Source organism: Rana temporaria, chromosome 1 (genome assembly GCF_905171775.1).
Source record: "Rana temporaria chromosome 1, aRanTem1.1, whole genome shotgun sequence".
NCBI classification, from domain to species: domain Eukaryota; kingdom Metazoa; phylum Chordata; class Amphibia; order Anura; family Ranidae; genus Rana; species Rana temporaria.
Genome location: NC_053489.1, coordinates 168623445 through 168649957, shown reverse-complemented (window position 1 = coordinate 168649957; position 26513 = coordinate 168623445). Strand labels below are relative to the sequence as shown.

At 40.9% G+C, this 26513-nt stretch overlaps 1 protein-coding gene across 1 annotated transcript in view; it reads right to left on the bottom strand.

Annotated features, from left to right (window-relative positions):
• The window catches only part of NOS1 (nitric oxide synthase 1), a 173024-nt gene that overhangs the window by 74985 nt on the left and 71526 nt on the right, over positions 1-26513 (bottom strand). Inside the window, exons 3-8 of the mRNA XM_040345889.1 lie at positions 23631-23736; positions 11589-11726; positions 8935-9080; positions 6927-7089; positions 2534-2625; positions 2249-2390 (exon numbers count right to left, since the gene is read on the bottom strand). Coding sequence (XP_040201823.1) covers positions 2249-2390; positions 2534-2625; positions 6927-7089; positions 8935-9080; positions 11589-11726; positions 23631-23736 — 787 coding nt within the window. The remainder of the gene's footprint in view (positions 1-2248; positions 2391-2533; positions 2626-6926; positions 7090-8934; positions 9081-11588; positions 11727-23630; positions 23737-26513) is intronic.

Here is a 26513-nt window from a genome sequence, read left to right as displayed (position 1 = left end):
GATAGCTGATGGAATCTAATCCGTTGTATTTTTTTCATCGGATATCTGATGAAGTTGACATTCATCAGTCTTGCCTACACATCATCGGTTAAAAATCTGACCGTGTCCAAAAGCGGTGACGCAAAACACTACGACGTGCTGAGAAAAATGAAGTTCAATGCTTCCGAGCATGCGTCGACTTGATTCTGAGCATGCATGGATTTTTGACCGATGGACTTCCACACAGACGATCGTTTTTTTCTATCGTTTTTTTATCCATAGGAAAAATTTAAAACATGTTCTATTTTTTTTCACCAATGGAAAACAAACCGTGTGTGGGGCCCACACACGATCGGTTTGATCGATGAAAACAGTCCATCGGTCTGTTTTCATCAGACAAACCGATCGTGTGTACAGGGCTTTACTGTCAAAAAGCCTTTCCGAATGTGGAGGCTAAATCTTTTTTCGTCCAGACATAAAGAGTTCCCCCTTGTCCTCTATAATGATCTGAACGTGAATAACTCTACACCAAGTTCACTATACGGATCACGTGTATTTATACATATTTATCATATCCCCTTTTAATCTCCTCTCCTCAAGAGGGAATACATGTAATGGGGTGCACAACTACATGGCAAATGATTTGATCAAAGATTGTATGGCTCAGAACAGTGGGAAACAAAGTCCCAGGCCTCGTACACACAACCGAGTTTCTCGGCATAAACCAGCAAGAACCTTGCTGGGAGATATTGTTTTGCCGAGGAAACCGGTCGTGTGTACATTTTCGTCGAGGAAACTGTCGAGAAACTCGACGAGCCAAAAAGAGAGCAAGTTCTCTATTTCCTCGACGGGAGTCTCAAATTGGCTCGTCGAGTTCCTGGTCGGGCTGGTTTCCGACGAGAAACTCGAGCGTGTGTATGCTAAGAAACCCTCGCTTGCTCAGAATAAAGTATGAGACGGGAGTAAAAGTAGCATTTGTAATGGAGATAACACATTTTTCAAGCTGTAACAGACTGAAAAGTGCAAATCGTCTCTTACCAAACTTTTACTTAACACGCAAACACATGAAATTAGCAAAACCAGTCCCAAGAGTTTAGCCAGGGGAATCGAACTTCCCCTGCCGTTGTATGTGTTGTATGTCACCGCGTTTGAGAACGAGGAGATTTTGTCTTGACAGTGTGTACGCAAAGCAAGCTTGTCGAGTTCCTTGACAAGCCTAACAAGGAACTAGGGGTCCTAGTAGATGATAGGGTCAGCAATGGCAAGCTGCTGCAAACAAAGCAAACAGAATATTGGCATGCATTAACCCTTTCTCGACCAGCTGCCGCAGTTATACAAATACCGTACTGGTGACCGCACAATAGGGATAAAACTTTTCTCTGAAGGGGAGTTCAATAAGAAACATGACCACTCATTAAAATTAGAAGAAAAACGGTTTAACTCTAAACTGCGTAGAGGATTCTTTAATACAAGAGCGGTAAAGACATGGAATTCCACAGGTGGTGGTTTCAGCTGTGGGCATTGATAGCTTTAAAAAAACTATTAGATAACCACCTGAACGACCACAACATACAGTGTATACAATGTAATACTGACATATAATCACACACACAGGTTGGACTTGATGGACTTGTGACTTTTTTCAACCTCACCTACTATGTAACTATATACACCCTTCACAGAAGTGAGTTTTCCTCCATGGGGCCACATATATGTGCCACTGTGTTTGTACTAAGAGTGTACTGCACAGCCTGCCCTGGGCACAGTAACCAAACTCTCACGAGAGCTCCACATTGGCCATGCGCCAATCCAGTGGTACCATGCCAGTCATTAACGAGTCCCTAAAATATAGAAACAATGGCTTTGAAATAACAGTCCTCTTTCTGAGGACACGTTGGTGTAAGCCATCTGGGCCCAGTGCTTTATGTAAGTGACGTGCCTACTATCTACCATAATAAAAGTGATTACTAACAGTTACCAAGTGTATTGCATGTGTCTGTGATGAATGATTGTGAAAATATTATCATGAAACTGAGAAGCTCCCAGTACAATATGACTAATATTGGTACTAAGCACTAATGAGAGGAGGCAGCACACTTACAACTAACAGTTGTGTTCCTAAAATGCATGGTGTGTGGTTCAGATCTGGTAATATCCCAAAATTATTGCATGTTCACCAGTGATGTAAATTAATCCATGTTTAGTGGTCCATTGAGAATGTCATATTTCCAATGACATCCTTTACAGTCAATGTTAAATATAAGCTTACCTCAGTTAGTTCTACATTAGCAGGGTCACCCAGCACAGAGCCATCAGGTTGTTTGTATCCTGCATAACGAATGAGCTGAGTATTCCAGACCCTGAAATCATGTTTTCCATCGGTCCTTTGAGGGAAGATAGTGATTGCTGATCTGTGAAAAGACAAGGTATAAGCTATCATTATGACATATGATGCAGGATATCATATGGTGTCTTAAATGTGTGGTACATAAATATTTGATTAACATTAAATAGGGATACTTGGTCATCCTCTGTGAATACTGAATGTTCTTGCCTGAGGTTGCCTTTGTTGGTGGCATATTTGACGTGGTTGCAGATATAATTGAACATTCCATGGGCAGTGGTGCAGTCTCGAGCATCAAAGACCTGGGAATAATACAAGAAAAAAATTAAATGAATGTGTACCCCTAATACAACTTCAGTCCTCACCAATTCACGACAGGTCTTTTTAACAATACAGATTTCTGCTTTGTTTCATGTCTATAGATATGTTTAATAAGTACAGCATTCCCTATGTATCATCCTCTGTAGAGTTCATTCAAATTCTAATGGATCCGAGCGTGGTTTTTATGATATGGTGTACATCAACTAGTTATTATTCCTGCAAAATCCTGCTTTACTAAACTCCAGACATGGTTTCTTTATTACTTTTGTATATAGCAGTGAATGGTGATGAGCCATTCTTGTGACATTAGTGTAGTAAATAGGATGCTGTTTAGGTAGCCACCATCCACTGGGGAACACTGAGTAAACACTTGAGGTATAGAAGATATCAGCATACCCAATGAATAAGTCAAACAATCAGGTGCGGAAAAATAATTATTTACTTTAAAGTCAATAACCGTGTTTTGGTTGTTATATAAATCCTCCTTCTTAGGGCTTCTAATGATTGTTGGATGATAAATAGTCAGAGTTAGCTCAGGAAACAGCTTAGATGAAGCAAGTGTTTGTTTCACCTAAACTACTTCCCAATCTCTCACTGCCTATTATTTATTCAACACTGAATTATGCCGTGTACACACAATCAGGCTTTTGCCCAGCCATATCTTATCGGAAAAATAGAACATGTTCTATATCTAAACTTCGATGAAATTCATCTGAATTTCTGATGAAAAAACTCAGATGAGATGAAAGAAAAATCCTGGATCGCCGCACTCCTCAAAAAACGATGTCTTTATTCAAAACATGAAAAAACAACAAAAATTCAAATGGAAAAAACAGCCAAAATTCATGCAGTCAAACAAGAAGTGGATTAGGAAAAAAGAGCTGACATGTTTCGCATCCTGTGATGCCTAGCACAACCAGCACCCTCTTGGTTTGTTGGGACGGAAGCAATGGGGATTGATTGTTTTTAGAGTGGTATACTTTTCTTCCAAAAACTCAGATGGTGCTAAACCCGATCGTAATATCTGATGGAAAAAGTCCGTCTGACTTTTTCCATCGGAAATTCCAAACGTGTGTACAAGGCATTAGAAGCATTAGAAGATTCCTGAAACCTCCACAATGCATTGGCTATTGTCTTCAAATAAAAACAATCACAATTCAACCTGATTGTTGGACTGATCCAACACTTTGGCACTCCAATTTTTTTTTCACACTAATTGTTATGACTGTCTGTGTGTTTGGGAGATTTTCACACAATTCCTGACCTCCAGTCACTGGAAGTGAGTACAAATTTCCCAATGAAAGTACATATAGGGATAAAATGTGAAAGAGTTTTTTTTTTTAAATATGTTTATTCAAAGTTTAAGATATATTGGCACAATACAATAATATATCAAGCTTGATGAACACGCTATAAATTGATCAGAAGTAATACAAATAAGATGTCCAAATAGGCTGTAAGCAAAAGCATGCATTACATAATAGACGAAAGAGTTTTTTCATCAAGAGTAATACAATGATTAGCTTTCTCGCATGGAACGTGACGAGTAAACTAAGATAAGGGTTGGATGACTCTCAACAAACACTGTTACATTAGATAGAAGTAATAGCAGAATGCATAACATGGGTCACAATGTAAACAAAATCAAGACTCTGAACCTGACATATACCGTAAAAAAATAAATTAAAGGGAAAGGGGGAATGGGAAAGAGGAAATGCGGGCAGCTGGCCCTCCATGAGATCGCAGGTTCTATAATGGGAGAAACAGTAGCAATTAGGATAAACGAAGGCTGGAGAAAAAAGAGATCAAGGGGCTATTTGTTTCAATTTTCCTAAGTAATTGGTCTGAAAGAGGTTTTAACCTTTCTCCACAATACTTATAACGTCTTTTTATTACTGTCTAGTTTTGATTTAGAGAAACTGCCCCCAGGACAGGAAGTGAGTGAAGATCTCCCAAGTGTAGGGTAAAAACCAGCAGACTACTTTATTCAAGCACATGTTATACAGATATCCCACTTCGAAAAACACTTCCCCCCACCCTTGGAAAAAATGGCGGGTTAAACTGTCCAATGACAATGGACACACAGGTTAGGTGTGGTCAAACTCATCAGTAAACAGTCTTATCAGCAGGGGTCTTCTGGAGGAGTCCCACTCCCTCTTTCCTCACAGCAAACACACTTACACATCCCATAATAGTTGAGGCAGACAGCCACAATAGAACAATATAATACAGTCACACCCCAAATCATCACAGCAAATAGTACACAGCAACATGAGACAACACACAATATATACATATATACAGCATTTAGTCTGACTAGCACAGATCATAGTGGGGTTCTCATTCACTCTGTGCCCCTATTAGAGACACAGGGTGATGTACACATAAAATAGTCAGAGGAAGCTGGACACAGAGCCCCCAGAGCTCTCCAAGGCAAGCTGAGTTAAACAAACCCCCCAACCCAACGTGACCCCTGTCACAGACACCAACAGCCAGTGCCGATCCTGACCTCCCTGGGGCCCTAAGCAAAATGACATGTCACATTAAAGTTGAGAAGCTGGGGGGGAGGGGGGCTGCCGAAAATGACATGTCACATTAAAGTTGAGAAGCAGGGGGGGTGTTCGGCTGTCGGAAATTACATCTTACCTCTTCTCCAATGCAGCCAGCGAGTTGAGAGGTGCCAAAAATTTCTTCTCATCAGGCGGGTAATTTTAGTAATTTGGGGGGCCCTCCGCAGCTTTGTGGGGCCCTAAGCGGCTTGCATAGTGAGCCTATAGGGCGGATAGGCCCTGCCAACAGCAATAAGAACCCAAAAGAGGTTTTAATAATTCTATGCTCTATCAAAATCTAAAAATAAAGTCCAGAGAGCAACATTATTTTTTTCCCCTAAAGTGACAGTATAATGTTTTTTGCCCGATCTTAGTTTGCAAAGTCTATAAATAAATGTTTTATTACATTTTTTTATTGGATGTACAAAATGGGCTTGGTCATTTCATACAGGGTACATCTGTGAGACTCAGTGTACAGAGCAGCTCCAGCAATGTCTTATGCTTTTTGACAGCCTGGTCATATAAAAAAACAACATGACATTCCTCAGTTTTGGATGTCCTACTCTACTAAATCGGATCCCTTGAAAATGCAGTGCAGGCTTGAAAGTCTTCTTGTGTTTTTCACCTGCATATGCATGGATCATGTAGTTTCATTGGGTCATTTGTTTACCTGTGTGCACAGCCTTATAGTAGAGTACATTTTCACATTGTTGTGTCAGAAGTTTCTGTTTGTATTCAAATATGAGGCATATGAGAAACTATATATCCCACAATCCCCGGGCCTTGAAGTCTTATGCTCTGCAGGGGATAGCTAAATAGTAATTATATCTGAAACAGGCATCATCAGGCAGAAAACTTAATAGAGAGCTCACCATGTTGAAAGAGATGTATTTTATTACATTAGCATGCCCATATTTGTGATGCAGGAAATGGCAAGGCACTGATTGGACAATGCATGACCCAGAACAAGAAGTTAACTATCCGTTTAGTGAATAGCTAAGACAAGTTAGGTGAATAATTACATGAACATAGGGGAATTGATCAGCCATTACAATACAAGCTGCAGCCACAACACATTAGCCCATCATTAGAAGGTAAGGCAAACAACAAAACACAGGGAATATAACAACACTAATAGCTATTTAAAACACTAAAAATGTACTTTAAAGGCTAAATTCACCTTTGTGAGCAGAAAAAAAAATGCATATGCTTTGGCAGGTAAACATGTGCATTTATTATTTTTTACACAGATCAGGGAGTCTTAGGTGCAATGTCAGGCTCCTGCAGATACTGCTTACAGCTCTCTTATGGACAGACATTTACCGAGCTGCAGGAAGTGTGTAGGAAATGTCAATAGACTATGAAGGTGCTGATCAGTCTTATTGCCACAGTGGCAGATGGGGCTTGCAATTCATTTATTCACAGATTGCCCTGAAAGAATGATGTGGTTGTGTGGGCAGAGCCCTGCCAATTTTAAAATGTGACAGTGGCTGTGGGGGAGAGAATCCCATGCCTCATGTCACAGGTAGAGGGTCTCAGAGAGTGATGGGGAGGATGTTGGAACATGTTGCATCTTGCATCCTATAACACGTTCCAAAAGGTGAACCTATCCTTTAAGTACTGTTTTACATTGTAAAAATTAAAAAATAAAACTACATTTTACAAGTTCACAACCCCTTTATCAAATTGTTGCTTTATAAAAGTTGCAATGCACAGAGAGTGATTAATCTCACCTGTAGTTTAGACCACTGGATTCTTCCCACACAGCGGGCTGCATTGCGCCAAGCATGCTTAGCTCCATATGATAGCTCAGTGTCTCTTAGCTGGTAGGTGTCAGTTTCTTCAATATCTTTCCTTACTTCTTCTAGTCTGTCCAAATGTGCCTTTGAGCCAAATCTAAAATAAATATTATATATTACTATATATTTATATTTACTATTATTTTTTTTAAGCCCCCCATTCACACCTGTTTTGTGGTCTGTTTTCCTACTCTTGTAACCTCTACTAAGCACTACCTCTGCCATTTATCAGGATGAATACCAACACTTAAAAATCAGTAGAAACGGTGGTGCTGTATTATTGAATAGTGGCAGAGCTTGGCTACATCAAGGGGTGTGACAAAGAAGTATGTGAACATCTTATTTTCAATAATTTTTATTGAAGAATTTAAAATATAGGAAGAGTAACAATAGGGAAAAGCATACAAGAGGTCTGTACGGCTGATAAACACAATAAATAACAATACAGCTGCAAAAAAAATGGGGGGTTATTGCATTCCATAAGAGTTCCCCAGATACAAGAAAATAAAGAAATGTACAATCATACTCCATATATAGTTTTTTTTTTTTATTTATGTACTAAACAAAGGTTATAGTTTTGGCCCAGATCAGGCTGATTCACTGAAAGTGCACATCCACTAGTTTTTAGCGAATCTGCCTGCCCTCATTCACCAAATCCAACTACTGGCACAGGAAGTAGTAACTAACCACCCTTTTCCATAGGCAGGTTTTGCATAGCCCCAAATTCCCCCATTTCTGCCTCAAAGCAAATCAAAAGCTATCATTATACAGTGTCTGTCCTCCAGAAGGCAGTATCCTTGTTTACTCTGAAAAGGGAATGAGGTTTACAAGATACCTGCCACCAAACTATCATAACCCATTTGAACTATGATTTTAAGAAATAACAGATCTTCAAATGGATTGAGGAGGCTGGTGTGGAGACAAGAGAATCTTTATAAATTATGCTTGCTTAAAGAGAACCAGTCATGACTGAGGTGTGGGAGCTACTATTGCTGTCCTATTTTTAGAGGTTCATGTTCTTTCCTATCTGTTGCTTACTACTTAGTGTATCATTGACCTGGAGCAATGCATACAGTATGTGCATCGGATGTTCTGACAGCTGGCATGCACAAGTTTTCAGTTAGTTACCAAGTAGTAAATAAAGCATGAGGATGGCAGTCCTAGAGACTGCATTGCTGGTATTGTGTATTGAATGGGCCTGGGAGGCATTGTGGATTGATGAATCCATGTTTTGTGGGAGTTAATATATACCAGGCCCCACAAGCCAAGGGAGCCTGTTTTTGACTGTTCTTTGGTGCCTACCCCCCTCTTCTGAATTGGCGCCCATGAGACAGGCTGAATCCATAGGAGTTCATGATATATACCTTACGTATTTGAGATTAGAGAAGTCCTGAAGAAGTGGACTTTCTCCACGAAATGTGCAGACTTTGTTTCTCATCTCTGTGTAGTGTGTCAATATAGGATGTAAAAATTCATCTATGTGCTCCATGTGCAAATCTATTTCTAATGCACAGATATATGTAATATGTGATTTTAATGCTCCGTGGGGTGGTATTTTATGAAATTTTGTAATAAAATATAATTTATTTTATTTGGATCTTTTTTTGTACTAGTCTGCTATTGGAGGTACATTCAAAGTCCCCCTTCTTTCTATGTTTTGGCCCAAGAGACTACACCTATCCTTCTGAATGGACACATTTTAGCAAATAACACAGAGCAAACATACATATACCCTCAGACTACCAAATTTAAATTAGTCCATTCGAATAAAAATGTATAGAGGGACTCTTGGGACAAAAAAAGGTCTAGATGACCCTTCAGATTCCAGAATTATGTAAAGCATAAACGTGAACATTTTGGTATTGTCAATACACATTTCAGTTAATACTTCAAATGTATTTTTCTTAGTTTTATTATTCTTTGTAAAAAAAAATCAGCTTACCTTTTAATTGAAGTATAATATTGATCAAGAAACTCCTTGGCAAGGGGTAGAAGCTGCTCTTTAGTGCGAATATCATCTGGCTTACGGATATACTGAGGTGGGGTCATGATTGACCCCATACACATTTGTGGGGTACAAGATGTAGGCTAAAACATAAATACAAATATATGTAAATCTAATTTGTACCATGTTGTTTTTATGATCTACTACAGTATATTGTAATACATATGATTTCAGGTGATTTAGAAAAAAAGTTATTTAGCCACAAAATTACTGACTTTGCTGTTAGCAAAATGTTGCCTAAGGGGAAAGTAATTAAAATGGTTGTAAATTCAGTTATTCCAATTCCTGCCAGCCCCTCTGTAATAACAACTACTGTACAGGGCTACAGTGGGAGGGGTTGAGTTTCCCCTTTGATGGCAGCCGGGGCAGTCATGTAGCCGCACATTGGTGATGTGCAAAAAGGTAATTAGCTGCAAGATTTAAATACAATAAAAGAAAACACACTGTGTAGTATATCTTGTTATTACAGAGGGGCTGGCAGCAATTGGAATTACTAACTTTACTGCAAGACAAAATAGCGGCAGGAAGGGGGCAGACAGCTCACACACAGACTCCTGAGCAGGCAGGGAAGGAGAGGGAGAGGAGCATGTAAACTTACCACGGTATCATAGATCAGCAGCCATGATTACCGTGGTCGGCGCACTAAGGGGGACACAGGAAAAGGCAGGATCAACCAGATATATTACAGCATAAAATGGGACAAATGACACTTCACAAGCACTATGCGGTTAAACATGCTTTAAATGAACAGGATAGTTTTTAGTTTTTTTTAGGGTTACAATCTTTTCAAGCTGTTTAGGTGAAATTTCCTTATTTTGTGTGTTTGAGTGTTATTTTTCTTTTTTTATACTTTTTCTTTCTTTTTTATCCCACTGTGGCTAATAAGGAACTTTTTTCTGGATAAGGACAAGGTCTAGAATAGTTTAAGAGGAGCTTCATAAACCCTCAGAAGCATTTTAAGCCTTTTACACTTAAAATACACAAAATTCATCAGCATCTACCATAATTTATCCTTCCCCATCAACCCTAATGCATTTTGGCAACCTGGCAAAATCTTCACAACATTATTTTTTGGGGAGATGCAAATTCAGGGATCTCTTTTGCTGATCCCTGCTGCTCATCAACCTATTTCTGTAAACAGCAATACCTGAAATTGTATCATTTTTTTGACCTAATAAAGGGAATTTTGAGAGAAACTGTCCTTGACAACCCTCCATTCGAAGATCCAATTGCCCTTGAGTTTAATTTGCTATGGCTAAAAATCACACTGATGGGTATATGCTTCATCATTAGGCTACATGTATAACTATGTTGGTATGTTGGCTGTAAGATGCAATAAAGAGTGTTATGGTCAGTCTAATTTTAGCATTCTAGCTTACCATTTTGAAGATGTAGCCCACAAGTGAGATATTCTGTTTTATATTAACATCATTTATATTGCGAGGAATTGTGGTGAATGGCCAAAAGATGCTTAATATTTTGTGTAAATTGTTACTGCAACATTAATTATGCTTCAAGAGATCATCAATTTTTTCAGTAGATCAGGGGTCTCAAACTGGTGGCCCTCCAGCTGTTGCATAACTACAATTCCCATGAGGCATTGCAAGGCTGACAGTTACAAGCATGACTCCCATAGGCAGAGGCATGATGGGACTTGTAGTTCTGCAACAGCTGAATGGAGTTTGAGACCCCTGCAAAAGAAAGTTGCCACAATTAAATACATATTTCCAAAGATGACTGACAGGAGGCTTTATTATGAGCCATGTACCTGTGCCCAACATAGAAGGAGAGTCTCAATGAACTGTTTGTATTGCCTGCAACAGGCAATAAGCAATTCACTTTTTTAACCTGCTCTGGAACCATAACAGGAAGAAGCTGATTGGTTAATATGGATTGAACTGACTTTCAGATGCATTTAATCCCAAGATCTACAATATAATTATTATTATTATACAGGATTTATATAGCGCCAACAGTTTGTGCAGCGCAATATCTGAGCGAGATCCTAAAAATGGATTGGTTACCAAGGTTCCTATTAAACTTCATTCTCACACAGTACTCGCACTGAATTCTGTTATATGAATGTATGTTGTTTTATTTTTTCAATACATGCCCTTAAGCTAAAGAGCTGGATTATTCCAATTCTTGGTTATGGCAGTGACATAAATAAACTGACTGTATGTATAAAATTATGTAACATTAAAACATTGAAATCTGAAATCAGAATACAGCAAATGTCATGGTATTAACCTATTAACCATGGCTTATAATAACAAAATAGGAACAAAAGTTGTATTTTTTTTTAAAGTATTATATTATATTTGTAGAATAATATATTACTTTACATTGTTTTAAAACCATTCTGTGTTTTAAAGGAATCTTGTGCAAAGAGAGCAAGTAGTCTGTCACATATGACCTGCTTCAGATTAGGTAAATTGCTTGGTTGTCATACTAATCCACCGAGGTGAGCTATCATAGCATATGTATATTCTCAGCCTAGGTCCCTTTTACACCTGCTTCACTGGTATGGTAGTTGTAGGGAAATAAGTTGATCTGATCCCTAGGGATATGAGAGGTCTGGTTCAACTTACCATAGAAGCCTTCAAGTGTAATGTGTCATGTAATAAAGCATTTGTGTCCCAGTTCTTCACTTTGAGATAACGAGGACACTTGGAAGGACTTCCATTCACCTGGCTCTTTGCAGGGGACTGTCTTCCCGAGGCTGAAACCTGGAAATGAGAAAGATTTAGCATGCCAGTACCTAAGGGCTAGGAGACAAATGAGCAGAATAAGCCAGACAAAGAGATTTTAAGTTGTATATAACTAGTTGGCAGGGTGCAGGCATGAAGCCAAATCACAAATAAATTATCCTCTACAAAACAACCCACATTATTTTATAATTAACCAACATGTTTGGAACAGAACAGCAATCATAAACATTTTTGAGAGATCATTTCCTAATTATTTCCTCATGGCATGCACAAAATTACTTATTGATAAAGGCAGAAATAAAATAACAAAACAGAAAATGATATGAGTTTTTTTATTTTTTAAATAAGTGAACCAGAGTACACAACAAGATAAAAATCGTATCTTACCTGGCTTTAAATCGAATCCTGGAAGAATTTGCGCCGTAAGTTACAGCGGCGTAGTGTATTTCTGGCGGCGGAATTCAAATCAGCGATTAGGGGGCGTGATTCATTTAAATGAAGCGCAACCCCGCGCCGAATGAACTGTGCATGCTCCATTTCAAAATTTCCCGCCGTGCATTGCGCGAAATGACGTCGCAACGACGTCATTTTTTAAACTTAGACGTGACTTACGTCCATCCCGATTCACGGACGACTTACGCAAAAAAAATTAAAAATTCAAATTTCGACGCGGGAACGACGGCCATACTTAACATGGCAAGTCTATCTATACGCGGCAAAATAGCAGCTTTAACTATACGCCGGAAAAAGCCGACTAGAGACGACGTAAGAGAATGCAACGGCCGCGCGCACGTTCGTGGATCGTCGGAAAAAGCTAATTTGCATACCCGACGTGGAAAACGACGCAAACTCCACCCAGCGGATGCCAAAGTATTGCATCTACGATCCGAAGGCGTACGAAGCCGTACGCCTGTCGGATCAAACCCAGATGCCGTTGTATCTTTGTTCGAGGATTCAAACTAAAGATACGACGCGGGAAATTTGAAAGTGGATCTGGCCCTTTATTTTCAAAAAGGTTACAGTTATTTTCTGCTGTGTCCAATGAGATTTAGCAATACCAGGCACATAGCTAAGATTAAGTTGCTTATCCTTGTTCTAAAGCTTTGTGATTTGAACCTATATCAATATTGATAACCTTTACAGATAGCTAAGCAAACTTTTTTAAAGATTCAAGCTGCCCTCATATAATACTACTACAGTATTACAATTTCTGTAGCAGGATATCACTTTTGGGTATAACCTCTTTGACTTCTTTATTTTTTACATTTCTTGCTTTACTTTCTCTCTACATTCACAGTACATTTGTTATTACTTGAACATAATCTACAGGAAAATAACAATGTATCTATATTTTGCCATGTATGATTGGACACATTTGGCTATCAAATAAAATATCCTTTAATAGAGTTTGTCTTAGCAGTTCCCATTGGTTGAAAAGATAACACCCACTGGGGGGCAGATTTCCTAAAACTGGTGCACACAGAATCTGATACAGCTTTGCATAGTAACCAATCAGCTTCTAACTTCAGGTTGTTCAATTAAGTTTTGACAATAAAATCTAGAAGCTGATTGGTTACTATTTACAGCTACATCAGATTGTGTGTGCACCAGTTTTAGTGTCTCTACTCCCATATGTTTTTGAAAGTCTTCTTATGCTGCTTACACTCAATCGGATTTTCCATCGGAAAAACCTTGGATGGTTTTTCCAACGGAATTCCGTTCAAGCTTGGCTTGCATACACACGGTCACACAAAAGTTCTCTGAACTTTTGACCGTCAAGAACGCGGTGACATACAACACTACAACAAGCGGAGAAAATGAAGTACAATGCTTCCGAGCATGCGTTGAATGCAAGTGCAGTCACACTCATTTTACCCAGAGCCTATTAAATGTGGTGAAGCTTTATTTTGTAAAGAATACCCAGTCAGGTGCAAGGAAAATAAAAAAATGGAAGACTGAAATCAGCTTCACCCCATTAACTAAGCACTGGGGAAAATGTCTGTAATTGCACTTGCATTGTGCACAGTTTCTTTCGGAGCATGCGTTGGAATTTTTCTCGTCGGAATTGCTACAGATGATCAGAATTTCTGATTGGAATTTTTTCCGTCTGAAAATTTGGGTAAAACGAGTGTGACCGAACTTGCAAAGTGCACAGTCTATTTGCCTTTAGAAAATCCACCCCACTGTGAACACTTTTGTGCTTGCTTCCAAAGATGAGACCATGTATGGTAGATGCTAATAATCCGCTGCGTTCTGTAATTTAGGTAATTTTACCAAAATAACAATTTGTATTTAAATTGAACCAATGTATGCTTCAGACATTAAAGCGTGTACAGGTAGTTTATGGTTTTTTTTTTTTTTTCTCAAGCAAATATTTGTATAAATAAAATTTACAGTGGCTCAGTTTTTAAATAGTCCTTCCTATGTAATTTGGAATGGTTAGAAAAGAATGAACGCCCACTGCAAAGTGGCACAGTTATATTAGAAATAACAAAGACCTGCTTGTAAGGCCAGGTTTAAACTTTCTCTCTCCCCTCCATCCCTCCCTCATGCCACCTGTCACCCCAGTTGCTGGGCTAGCCTTAGTATTACACTCACATGGCTGATATCATATCCACCCAAGGCATACTTGTGATTGGAGACAGATGATGAAAGCGATAGTTTGTCCTCTCTGTTCAAATACACCTAGAGGAGCTGCCACGCTCAATGTACTCTGCTAGCAGTTTGGTTCTAGGTGTACAGACTCAGTCTGGTGAACTACATGCACACTATCCCAGCAGCAAATACACACAAATTCTGGGGGGATAACCAGGATAAGAAACCTTTGGGATTGCGCTGGCAAGAATGGCAGCAGTCTAGAACCAGTGGAGCTCTGCCCAAAAGGGGAAACTCACCTTTTTTGCACCCTCCCCCTTCCACTGCCAAATTTTGCAATGTTTGAGCGGGAGTGGGTACCTTCTTTTGACAGGTACCAGCTCCCACTTCTGGGTAGGATTGCCAATCTACAACGTTTCCGGTCCCTCCTCCCCCGCTGCCTTCTGGGGCACACAGGGGTCCCAGAAGACAGCGGGAACATTCAGAAAGGACAGCCTGACTTGCACATGCTCAGTAGGAAACAAGTTGAAAAACTGCAATTTTCAGTTCCTGTTTTCTTTACTACAGATGCCGGTGCCTGCATCCGAAGCCGAGTGAGGAATCGGGTTTGGGTGCCGACATCACGGGATCCCTGGACAGGTAAGTGTTCTTATATTGAAAGTCAGCAGCTACAGTATTTGTAGCTACTGACTTAAATTTTTTTCTGAAGGAGCCTGGAGCTCCTCTTTAACTATACACAGGAATGTGTCACTGACAGCCCTGCCACCCAATGGTCTATTTTGGCTGTGAATAAATATGGCATTGTCTTTAATATGTTTTTGCTTAAAATTTAGGTAAATAGACAGACAAATAGACAGATAGCATCTGATGATGCAAAAAATGTCATCCCCAAAATTGTATTTAAAGTACCTGTTTACAGAAAATAAATTCCTTAAGCCCCTCCCTAGCACCCAGAACTCTGGAACCTTTTAGTGAGCATGTATTTTAACCTTACTGGTAGTATGGTTATGTAAGATTTTTGAATGTCAAAGCGGTACATTGTTTTGCATGGAAATTTGGCGTTTTTATATTGTAGGCCAGTAATTCTTAGGAATAACTTGTCCAAACAAGAGTCTAGTAAACATCCGGGTATGATAAAGTTTGAAACACGAAAGCATAAATTATAATAAATAACTATAAATAATTATAAAAAATAATAATATATTAATAATAATTTTAATCAATAATGTAATCAAATCAAAAACACTGAAATTTGCTCAGTCGCAGAATCGTCGCTGTCATTACTTTCAGTGTATGGTGATGAATTTCTCCACAAATTACTATCTCTCAATTCTGCAAAAATGAATTCACTATCACTGTTTTCTAGCTGGTCTAAAACCGCTTCTGACATAGAGGGACGCTTTTTGGTTGCTATGGACGTTGCTATGGACGTTCTCAAGAAGTTTCCAGGAAGAAAGAACAGTATATATATATTATAAAAGTGCATGCAGGACACTGGACAAAGCATTAGGGACAAAAGGGATGTGAAATGGTTTGATACAGTAATGTAATCTTAGGCCCCGTACACACGTCCGAGAAACTCGACGGGCAAAACACATCGTTTTGCTCGTCAAGTTCCTTGTGAAGCCGCTGAGGATCTCAGCGAGCCAACTTTTCCCATTGACTAACGAGAAAATAGAGAACATGTTCTCTTTTTGGCCCGACGAGATCCTCGGCGGTTTCCTCGGCAAAAAGTGTACACACGACCGATTTTCTCGGCAGAATACATCTCCCATCGAGTTTCTGGCTGAATTCTGCCAAGAAAACCGGTCGTGTGCACGGGGCCTTACAGATTACCGTGCATTGTATGTGTTATGTTTTGTGTACTTTTTTTAATTTGCCACCGGGCTCCGCCCCCATGCATCGCAAAGCTCGCAGGGAACGGAGCCCGGAACATTGATGAATTGGGCGGAGGATCCGGTGGAGGATACAGCGGGGGGAAATCGCAGGATGCTGGGGACAAGGTAAGTAACTTTGCCTGCAGTCCCGAGTGTGGCTCGGGGTTACCGCTCTTGGTATGAAAAATTCACCCCGAGCCACACTCGGGTATACCGCTAAGGAGGTTAAAGGCTCACTATAACAAAGCAACAATAAAAACTGCATCACGCATCATTCAGAAATATCTAAGTAAATCTCCCATACATGGACAAAAAATGTAAACACAGCTTGCTATGTGTGAGCTACCATTGGAGGCAACACAATGACAGTTGGCTGTTTTCTTTTTTTCTTTAGGATTAGTGAGTATTGGAAAATATCACCCACATTATACCATCTTAATTTGAAATCTTCTTACCTGATAATCGTTTTAATTTTTGACATGTTTGTGAATGGTATTAAAACCATTCTTCACATAAATCAATTTAAGAAATATGGTTACATTCTCCCTTTAAATGCTGGCAGAGACATGTTTAGTGTACTTTACATTTGATCTATTCACAGAACTTACTGTGAACCTAAAAGACTGTTTTCTAGAAGATGACACAAAATGGGACTGTCATATAAGAGATTAGGAATTCATTCTGCTTTCAGGGGGATGGGCATTTCAGCGTGGATCAGCAGCAAGCTTGAAGGGAAATCCTGCATTTATGTCAGAAATCTAAGTTAAAAGCAGATTAATGTGAGTGTGTGTGTGTGTGGGGGTGGCACTGCGGACATTAGCAAAATGGATTAGGTTGACCCTGAAGACTAATGGGAGAAAAATACCAGCTAAATGTGGCAGGGGAATCCCATAATCTGCATGTGCTGGAATAGCTGTAGGAAATCCCAGCCACTCTTGGGAAACCTTTCTGTTTCATGTCTCGCTTCATTTTTCTTCTATTTCAGGCCACACAATGAACTTTATAATGTGTAGCTGTAAAGCCAGTTATGGAAACTAACTGGCACAATTTAACATATAAGTAGAAAATGGTTCAATTTGCTACGTTTACCACGTTATTTGCCATAGAGATCCCTAATTTCAGCCAATTGTCTGTAATTTTTAGCTTTTATTGGACTTCATTGTTAAAGGTAGTGGTGGCAATGGGAAAAAAAATCATGTTTCCCTTCATATGATAATTAAACATGAAGGGTCAGCTTATTCACTATAATTTACTTTGCAAAGTGGACAGCTTATACAAACTTTGTAAATAAACTCCACAGACTTGCATTGTAAAAAGGAGAAGTAAAGCACTGGAAAGAAGGAAGCACACCCTGCATGTGTAGTGAAAACAATATGGCTGCCTCAATTACAGACTACATATAGAAACATGTTTTGATACACATTTATAAATATTTTTTTAACTAACATTCACTTTACAAAATGAGAAGTCTCTGCTTATCTAGTAAATAAGCTCCACGTACCTCATATTTACAACAATGTAACACACTAAGCTGTATTGAAAAAACGCCCTGTATGCTTCATTTGTGGCGCCTTGCTCTGAATGTTTCTATTTAAAGTATAACTAAAGGCAACGTTTTTTTTTTTTCATTTCCTATAGAGTAGAGAGGGTTTAGAACCCATGTCAAGTTTTTATTGCTGTCTGTGTCACAATTAGAGAGATTCACCCTTCTGTTTACTGTTATCAACGAATGATAAAATGAAAAGAAAATACAAAAAAAAATTCTCACCAGGGCACAAAAAAAATAATGAAATGGGAAAACCAGGGATTCCTTCACTTTGGAGGGATTTCCCCTCACTTTCACGTTTTGGCAATGGGACGGGAAATCTCCCAAATGGGACACAAAATATAAATAAATAAATAAATAAATAAATAATAATAATAATAAAAAAAAACAATAGGCTTTATAACTCTCCCTTTCTCTATCCAAATGAAAAAAACTTTTTTTACCTGTAGTTCTACTTTAACCTTCCTGGCGGTATTCCCGAGTGTGGCCCGGGGTCAATCTTCATTAACAAAAGCGATATTTCCGAGCCACATTCGGGATTCCATTGCAGTATCCTGATAAAGTTACTTACCTTGTTCCCAGGATGCTGCAATGTCTCCTCGCTGTGTCTGCGGGCTGTGTACTCGGCTCGATGCATCACCGTGCCGAGCTCCGTTCCCTGTGAGCATTGCAACGCGTGAGGGCGGAGCCCGGCGGCAAATTCAAAAAAGTGAAAAAATACATAACAACATACAATACACTGAATTCTGTGAGGCCTCGTACACACGTCCGAGGAACTCGATGGGCAAAACACATCATTTTGCTCGTAGAGTTCCTTGTGAAGCCGCCGAGGATCTCGGCGAGCCGAAATTTCACATTGAACAACGAGGAAATAGAGAACATGTTCTCTATTTCCTCGCCGAGATCCTCGTCGGCTTCCTCGGCCAAAAGTGTACACACGGCCGGGTTTCTCGGCAGAATTCAGCTCCGATCGAGTTTCTGGCTGAATTCTGCCGAGAAACTCGGTCGTGTGTACGGGGCCTAAGATTACATTACTGTATCAAATCATTTCACATCCCTTTTGTCCCTGGTGCTTTGTCCACTGCCCTTAACGCTTTTATATCATAAATACAGTTCTTTCTGCCTGGAAACTTGAGACCAAAACCAAAAAGTGTCCCTTTATGTCAAAAGCGGTTTTAGACCAGCTAGAAAACAGTGATAGTAAATTAGAACATTTGTAGAATTGAGCGATAGTGATTTGTGGGGAAATTTATCATCATACACTGAAAGTAATGACATCGACAATTCTGCAACTGAGCAGATTTCAGTGTTTTTGATTTGATTACATTATTGAATAAAATGTATTATTATTATATTATTATTTGTTATAATTATTTAAAGTTATTTATTATATTATAATTTATGATTTAGTGTTTCAAACTTTATCATACCCAGGATGTATACTAGACTCTTGGTTGGACAGATTTAAGTGAGTTATTCCTAAGAATTACGGGCCAAATCCTCAAAAGGGATACGCAGGCGGAACTGCTGTTCAGCCTGCGTATCCCTGTGCCTATCTTTGGAGCTGATCCTCAGAAGCAGTTTTCCAAAGATAGGCAGAAGATCCGACATCTGTAAGAGACTTACACTGTCGGATCTTAGGATGCAGTACCGCATCCGCCGCTGGGGGCATTTCGAGTCGAAATGCCGCTTCGCGTATGCAAATGAGGACTTACGGAGATCCACAAAGCTTTTCAGCTTTGTGTTTTCTGCGTAGGTTTACGTTTGCATACGTAAAATTAGTTCTGCTTTTACAAAGTGTAAACTAGTTACACCTTGTAAAAACAGACCTTTTTTTCGATCGCCGCGATTATTTTGAAATTTTGAATTTTATTTTTCGGTGCATAACTTTTTTTTTACCCGACGCAACTTTATTGTCCCGTCGCAATCCACAAAGCCCGGCGTAACGTAATTTTGCGCGCTGCCCGTGGGGAAAATGACGTCACGAGCATGCGCAGTACGGCCGGCGCGGGAGCGCGCCTCATTTAAATTGTCATCGCCCCCTGCAGAAGAGGACCGCCTTGCGCCGGAGACATTTAAGTTACACGGCCTGAAATTTCTAGGTAAGTGCTTTGTGGATCGGGCACTTAGGTAGAAATTTTAAGGCAGTGTAACTTAAATGGGAAAAGATAAGTTAGGCAGGATTTTTGAGGATTTGGCCCTACAGGCCTACAATATAAAACGCCAAATTACCATGCAAAACAATGAACCGCCTTCAGCACCAAAAATCTGACCGCCAGGGAGGTTAAAGCAAAACTATACTCATGTTTGCTACTCTCTGCTGGCTGCTGACATATTATCTTCTTTTGGGTACCATTGAGGTTATACAGGTTTACAGGTTGGATTTGATGGACTTGTGTCTTTTTTCAACCTCACTAACTATGTAACTATGTAACCGATCTTTTCATTGGCCAAGCCAAAATGATAACACTCCTAGCATGTGGGGGAGTTCCTTCACCTTGGCATTGCCAAAACTGTACACTGAGCTGAACTTTAACGCAGAAAAATCATAGTATCTCTTTTCTGCATTAAAAATCATTTCACTTTAACCCCTTGGAGCCGGTGTCTGCTGGCCCCTTAAGGGGTTTAGCATGCCGGAAGGTGGGGTTTAGGGTCATGTGACCGCCCTGACTGGCTGTTACGGCGGTTACATGATAAGAAAGCTCCCGATAGCAGGCGGCAATCGTTAGCTTTCTGTTTGCCACTGTTAACACACAGGGCGTGTGCTCTCGGCACCGCTCTGTTTGACTAATGCACGCAAATATACGGCCCATTGGTGCCTAGGCCCCCCCCGCCGAGAGGCCACATATTTGTGTGCACTCAGCTCCAAGAGGTTAAAGGAGTATTAAACCCAAAAGCAAATATTTATTATATTGCAGCTTGCCAGTTCTTAGATGTAATGGGTGTATTTGTTTTCTTTTTTTAGGCTTTCTTTCTATTCTCATAAGGTGATCCAGCCAGCAAGTCTGTTGTGTATCATAAGCTCAAGCTCTCCAGCAGAATGTATCATGGATGGGGAAAACTGGCAGTGGTGATCAAATATATCAGCTTTTATTTATCCATACAAAACCTTGATCCCAAAAGGACAAAAAAAAAAGCAGTTTGCTGTAACTGAATTTCAAGTGTGGGCTAGAGTATGCCTTCAAGTTATTAGTATACCAAATCTGCTAATACATTTAAAGCGGAGGTCCCACAAAAAATATTAAAAGCTAGCAGCTACAAATACTGTAGCTGCTGACTTTTAATAAATCGACACTTACCTGACTAGCGTACCCGCAATGTCGGCAGCCCGATGTCGAGCAATCGCTCATCTCTCGGCTGTCCCGGCCGCTATCCTTGGTGAGGGAGTCAGGAAGTGAAACATTGGGGCTTCACTGCCCGGTTCCCTACTGCGCAATGCGCAAACGGCGCAGTGTGTCCTCACTGGTCCCCGCTGTCTCCTGAGACCAGTGTGTTTCCCAGAAGACAGCGGGGGGGGTGCAGGGAGGGGCGTGACTCCCATGGGAGTATATTCCCGGAAGTGGGTGCAAATATCTGTATTATACAGGTATCTGCACCCCCCCTGAAAGGTGCCAAATGTGACACCGGAGGGGGGGGAGGGTTCCGAAAAGTGGAGGTTCACTTTTTGTGTGGACTTCCGCTTTAACACTCCCCTCCCCCCAGACTGACAATTCTACTGTCTGCTGTGCTCCCTTTTCATATTCCTCCAGAGTTGTGTCTCAGTAATACATGAGGTGTGTTTTAGGCCAGATCATTCTATGAAAATAGAGGGAAAAAACCCAAAGAAAAGAAAAGTGATGCAGTCACCACATCTAATAACAGGCAAGTCCAGGGGGGTGTGCCAGATGTGTCTGGGCACACCCTAATCACTAGACCAACTCCCCCCATATTGGTCCCCCCCTGCCCCGCAATGCTGTTAGCTTCCCTCATTTCTTCTCCCCTGGCTGCAGGGGATTTTTCAGGATGGAAAGCAGAGGAAGGGGCTAGTAATTATGTAATTTACTGGTCCCTTCCGTTTCTAAATGAACACACTCGGTCACTGTGTCCATTCATAACTAAAGCATAGTAAACTGTGTTTGCTGTGCTTCAGTTTGTGAATGAACAGGAAGCCGCTCAGCACAGAGCACTTCCCATTTATTTACTGCCCCGTGTAGACTGAGAAAGTCATGTGTGTTTGAGCTACAAATACTGCAGCTGCTGACTTTTAAAATAAGGACACTTACCTGTCCAGCGCGCCTGCGATGTCGGCACCTAAAGTCGATCTACCGATCGGCTCTCGGATGCTGCCGCCGCCATCTTCGGTAAGGGAATCAGGAAGTGAAGCCTTTCGGTATCCTACTGCACATGCTCGAGCTGAATGGTCCCTGCTGTCTTCTGGGACCTGTGTGTTTCCCAGAAGACAGTGGGGGGGCGCCAGACGTGGCGTAGATACCCGTAGATAATGCAGGCTATCTATACCCGGAAGTGGGTGGAAATACCTGTCTCAGACAGGTATCTGCTCCCCCCTGAAAGGTGCCAAATGTGACACCGGAGGGGGGGGGGAAATCTGGACAATGGAGATTCCGATTTTGTGTGGACCTCCGCTTTAAGTTCATTGATAAGTGTGCCTCCCTGCACACTGTGGCCCAGATTCACAGAGAGCGGCGTATCTCTGTGCGGGCGTAGCGCATCTCATATGCGCTACGCCGACGTAACATAGAGAGGTAAGTACAGTATTCACAAAGCACTTGCTCCCTAAGTTACGGCGGCGTAGCGTAAATGGGCTGGCGTAAGCCCGCCTAATTCAAATTAGGAAGGTAGTGGGCGTGTTGTATTAAAATTAGCCGTGACCCCATGTAAATGAATTCCCGAACGAACGGCGCATGCGCGCGCATGCTCAGGATCACGTCGAATTTACGCCCTAAGATACGATGGCTCAATGGCAACGAAGTGAACGTAACCTAAGCCCAGCCCCATTCATGTACGACTTACGTAAATGGCGTAAAATCCGACGGCTGTTCCGTCGTCCATACCTTTGCATTGGCTGCGCCACCTATAGAGGTGTTTTATCTTTACGCCGGACGTACCCCTTTCGCGTAAACGACGTAGCTTACTGCGACGGACGCAAGTACGTTCGTGAATCGGCGTATCTAGCTCATTTACATATTCAACGCGTAAATCAATGGAAGCGCTCCTAGCGGCCAGCGTAAATATGCACCCAAGATACGATGGTGTAGGAGACTTACGTCGATCGTAGGAAGCCAAAATTCAGGCGTATCTTGTACTGTGAATTAGGCGCATAGATACGACGGCGCATCCGTGGACTTACGCGGCGTATATCATTAGATACGTTGGAGTAAGTCTTTGTGAATCCGGGCCTGTATGTACAAATGTATCTAAAATGCATGCAGATATTATGGAAACAAGAACTCATGGTACCTTTTAAGATATTTTACAAATACAAAAATGTCCTAATGAGAACTGTATAAGAAATTTTTTCCTTATTATCAAACCTAATCCTCTAAACTCCCATGTAGACTAACCTAATCAGTATAATTTACACTATGTATGCACTAGATTTTGAAAGATTAATCTAAATAGGTTTATTTTGACACATGAGGTAAATTTATCTCTGAGGTAAATTATGGTTTCATACATCAATAGTGTGATGGGAAGCAAGGAAAATCCTAACAGACTGGGCTTTTAGTCAATACTCAATGACAATTTACCCTCAGGATGGCCGCACTGAATAATTAATACATGACAAATGCAGAGATTGTAAAGGCACATTATCTGACAATCCGATCTAATATGACAAGCACACAAGCTGCTAAGGGTGATATGGGAAGACAACAGGTTGGCTTAATCAGCAATGTTTTGACATACCTGATCACATTCCAGGTATGGATTGTTCAGTACCACAGGCATGTTGTTGTTATTCCTCCATACATCATTTAGGACTGGGTCATTTCCTGCTGCTCTCTGCAATTTTCTAAAAGAGAAACATATTGCACCTAAATCAACTGCATTTGTATTTAATGTACCTCATTAAAGTGTAATATGTGCCACTGTTGGATACACATGCATATAAACCGCTGCTGTGCAAGACATTTTCAATTTGAGTCACACAAGTCTTTAGGAAAATGACATTTAAAGAGTAGGTACACTCGCAGAGCACTTATCCTTAGTGGGCCCCCCTCCCCATGCGGCTCATTTTCTACCCAGGATACATTTACTATGGATGCTTCTCCTCTAAAATGCTCTCTGTGCTGCCCGCCTGGCACTGGACATCCTTTCTTATAAAATATTTTCAGTAAGACGGGACCTCTCCCCCCTGAACACATTCTTCAGTTAATTAGAAGGCCCTTATGTAGCATGTCACCCTGGTGATGGACCTGCTATTGAGGTGAAGGGCCAATGATGTGTGGGAAGAGAATCTGCTGACCGACAACTTTTTTTAAAGAAGGTTTGCATTAAGATGGACAGGGCAGACAGTGAAGATCTCTAGAGGAAAGTGGGAAAGGTAAGTACTGTATATCCTAATTATATTATTAGCATGGTGAGGCCTGTAAAGCATGAGTGCACATATTCTTTCAAGTAAAACTCAAGTCATTTTTATTCTGCAGGTGTAGGGAGATTAGTGTAGTACCACATGCCCTGTGTTAAACATGCCGCTGCCTGCTTTCCAGAACATTTCTGCCAGTGGCGGCCCGTCCATGGAAGGCGAATGTGCGCCGCCCTCTCTATCACGCCACCACCTATATGTATCATGAATAGATTCATGCATAGCAGTAGGTACACTCGGAGAGCAGTTATCCTAGTGGGCCCCCCTCCCCATGGGACTCATTTTCTACCCAGGATACATTTACTATGGATGCTTCTCCTCTAAAATGTTCTCTGAATGGATAGATTCATGCATAGCATGAATCTATCCATGTCTGCCGCCGTCACCCCCTATTAAGTTGTCCGACCATTTTAGGATGCCGGGCACCTGAATTACAGCGGCGGGGGTGCTTTTTTTTGAAGCACCAGATTAGAGCCATAGGCTTCAAAATAGGGTAGACTCGGAGCACAGAGCATTGCGCTCGATGCACACCCAGATGTGTTAGAAAAGCAAAAAAATAATAGCTTTTCTAACACTGAACTGCCTCTCCGCCAATCAGGAAGCATGGGTCTGATACCCATCACCTGATTAGTTGAAACGAAAGCCGATCCTATTGGACGTCTAGCAGAAAAAAAGAAGCCTGACCTGCTGCCCGTCTCACGGCTCGCTGTCATCACCCGATACCTGACCCGCCACCAAAATGGGTTAAGTACCGGTCAGAGTGGGTGGGCGGACAGTGCTGGTTAAATGCTGCCGGGTTGGTCACAGTGGCTGAAATGGATGGGCACAGTGGCTGCTATTAACCCCCTTAGCGGTAAACCCAAGCGTGACTCGGGGTGGATTTTTTATGCTAAGAACAGTATCCCTGAGTCACGCTCGGGGTGGATGTGCAGAGCGTGCAGCGGCACGGCTTACCTTTCGCAGCATCCACAGACAAGTTACTTACCTTGTCCCTGGATCCAGCGATGTCTCCCCGCTGTGTGAGCGAGCGGGTCCTCCTCGCTCGATTCACAGTGTCCCCGTGTGCCGCCGATCTCCGTTCCCTGCGACGTTACGACGCACGGGGGCGGAGAACGGCGCCAAATTCAAAAAAGTAAACAAACACATTACATACAGTATACTGTAATCTTATAGATTACAGTACTGTATGTAAAAAATACACCCCCCCCCCCTTGTCCCTAGTGGTCTGCCCAGTGTCCTGCATGTACTTTTATATAATAAAAACTGTTCTTTCTGCCTGGAAACTGTAGATTGTCCAAAAGTGTCCCTTTATGTCAAAAATGGTTTTAGATCAGCTAGAAAACAGCGATCATAAATTATAATCACTTGCAGAATTGTGCGATAGCGATTTGTGGGGAAATACGTCATAAAAAAATAAAAGTAATGACAGCGACAATTCTGCAACTGAGCAAATTTCAGTGATTTTGAGTTGATTACATTATTGAATAATTTTTATTATAATTATATTATTATTTGTTATAATTATTTATAATTATTTATTATATTATAATTTATCATTTTGTTTTTAAAAAAATGTCATACCCGGGATGCCTACAAGACTCTTGTTTGGTCAGATTTAAGTGAGTTATTCCTAAGAATTACAGGCCTACAGTATAAAACGCCAAATTTCCTTGCAAAATAATTGTACCGCTTTTGGTACGTAATTCCAGACAAAATCATACCGCCAGGGAGGTTAATGAGCACAGTGGCTGCAATGGATGGGCATGGTGGCTGCTATTGATGGCACAGTGGCTGCAGTTGATGGGCACAGTGGCTGTTATTGATGGGCACAGTGGTTGCCTGTCCTTCATCTATAAAGCTATCGTGTTGCCATCTAAAAAAAATATATATAAAGGAATAGCACCTGCAAAAAATACTTAATTGCCCCACTGACCACACAGCTGTTTTGTAATTTTGTAGAGCTACCCCTGGCTAAAGTACCTTCTGTATTTGACACCTTAGGGGTCAGATGCCTGGTTCTCCTCTGTCCTTTGTGGTTGCAACTGTCATCCTTTTTGCCACCACTGCATCCTGTAGTGAAATAGGGGTTGGCAGATAAAGTGCAGGAAAGAACCAGGTGTCTGTTCCATGTAAGATGCTGAAAACTCTTCAGTAAGAATAAGCGTCAGCTCTTCAACCATGGACAGCAGGACAGGTAAGTAATA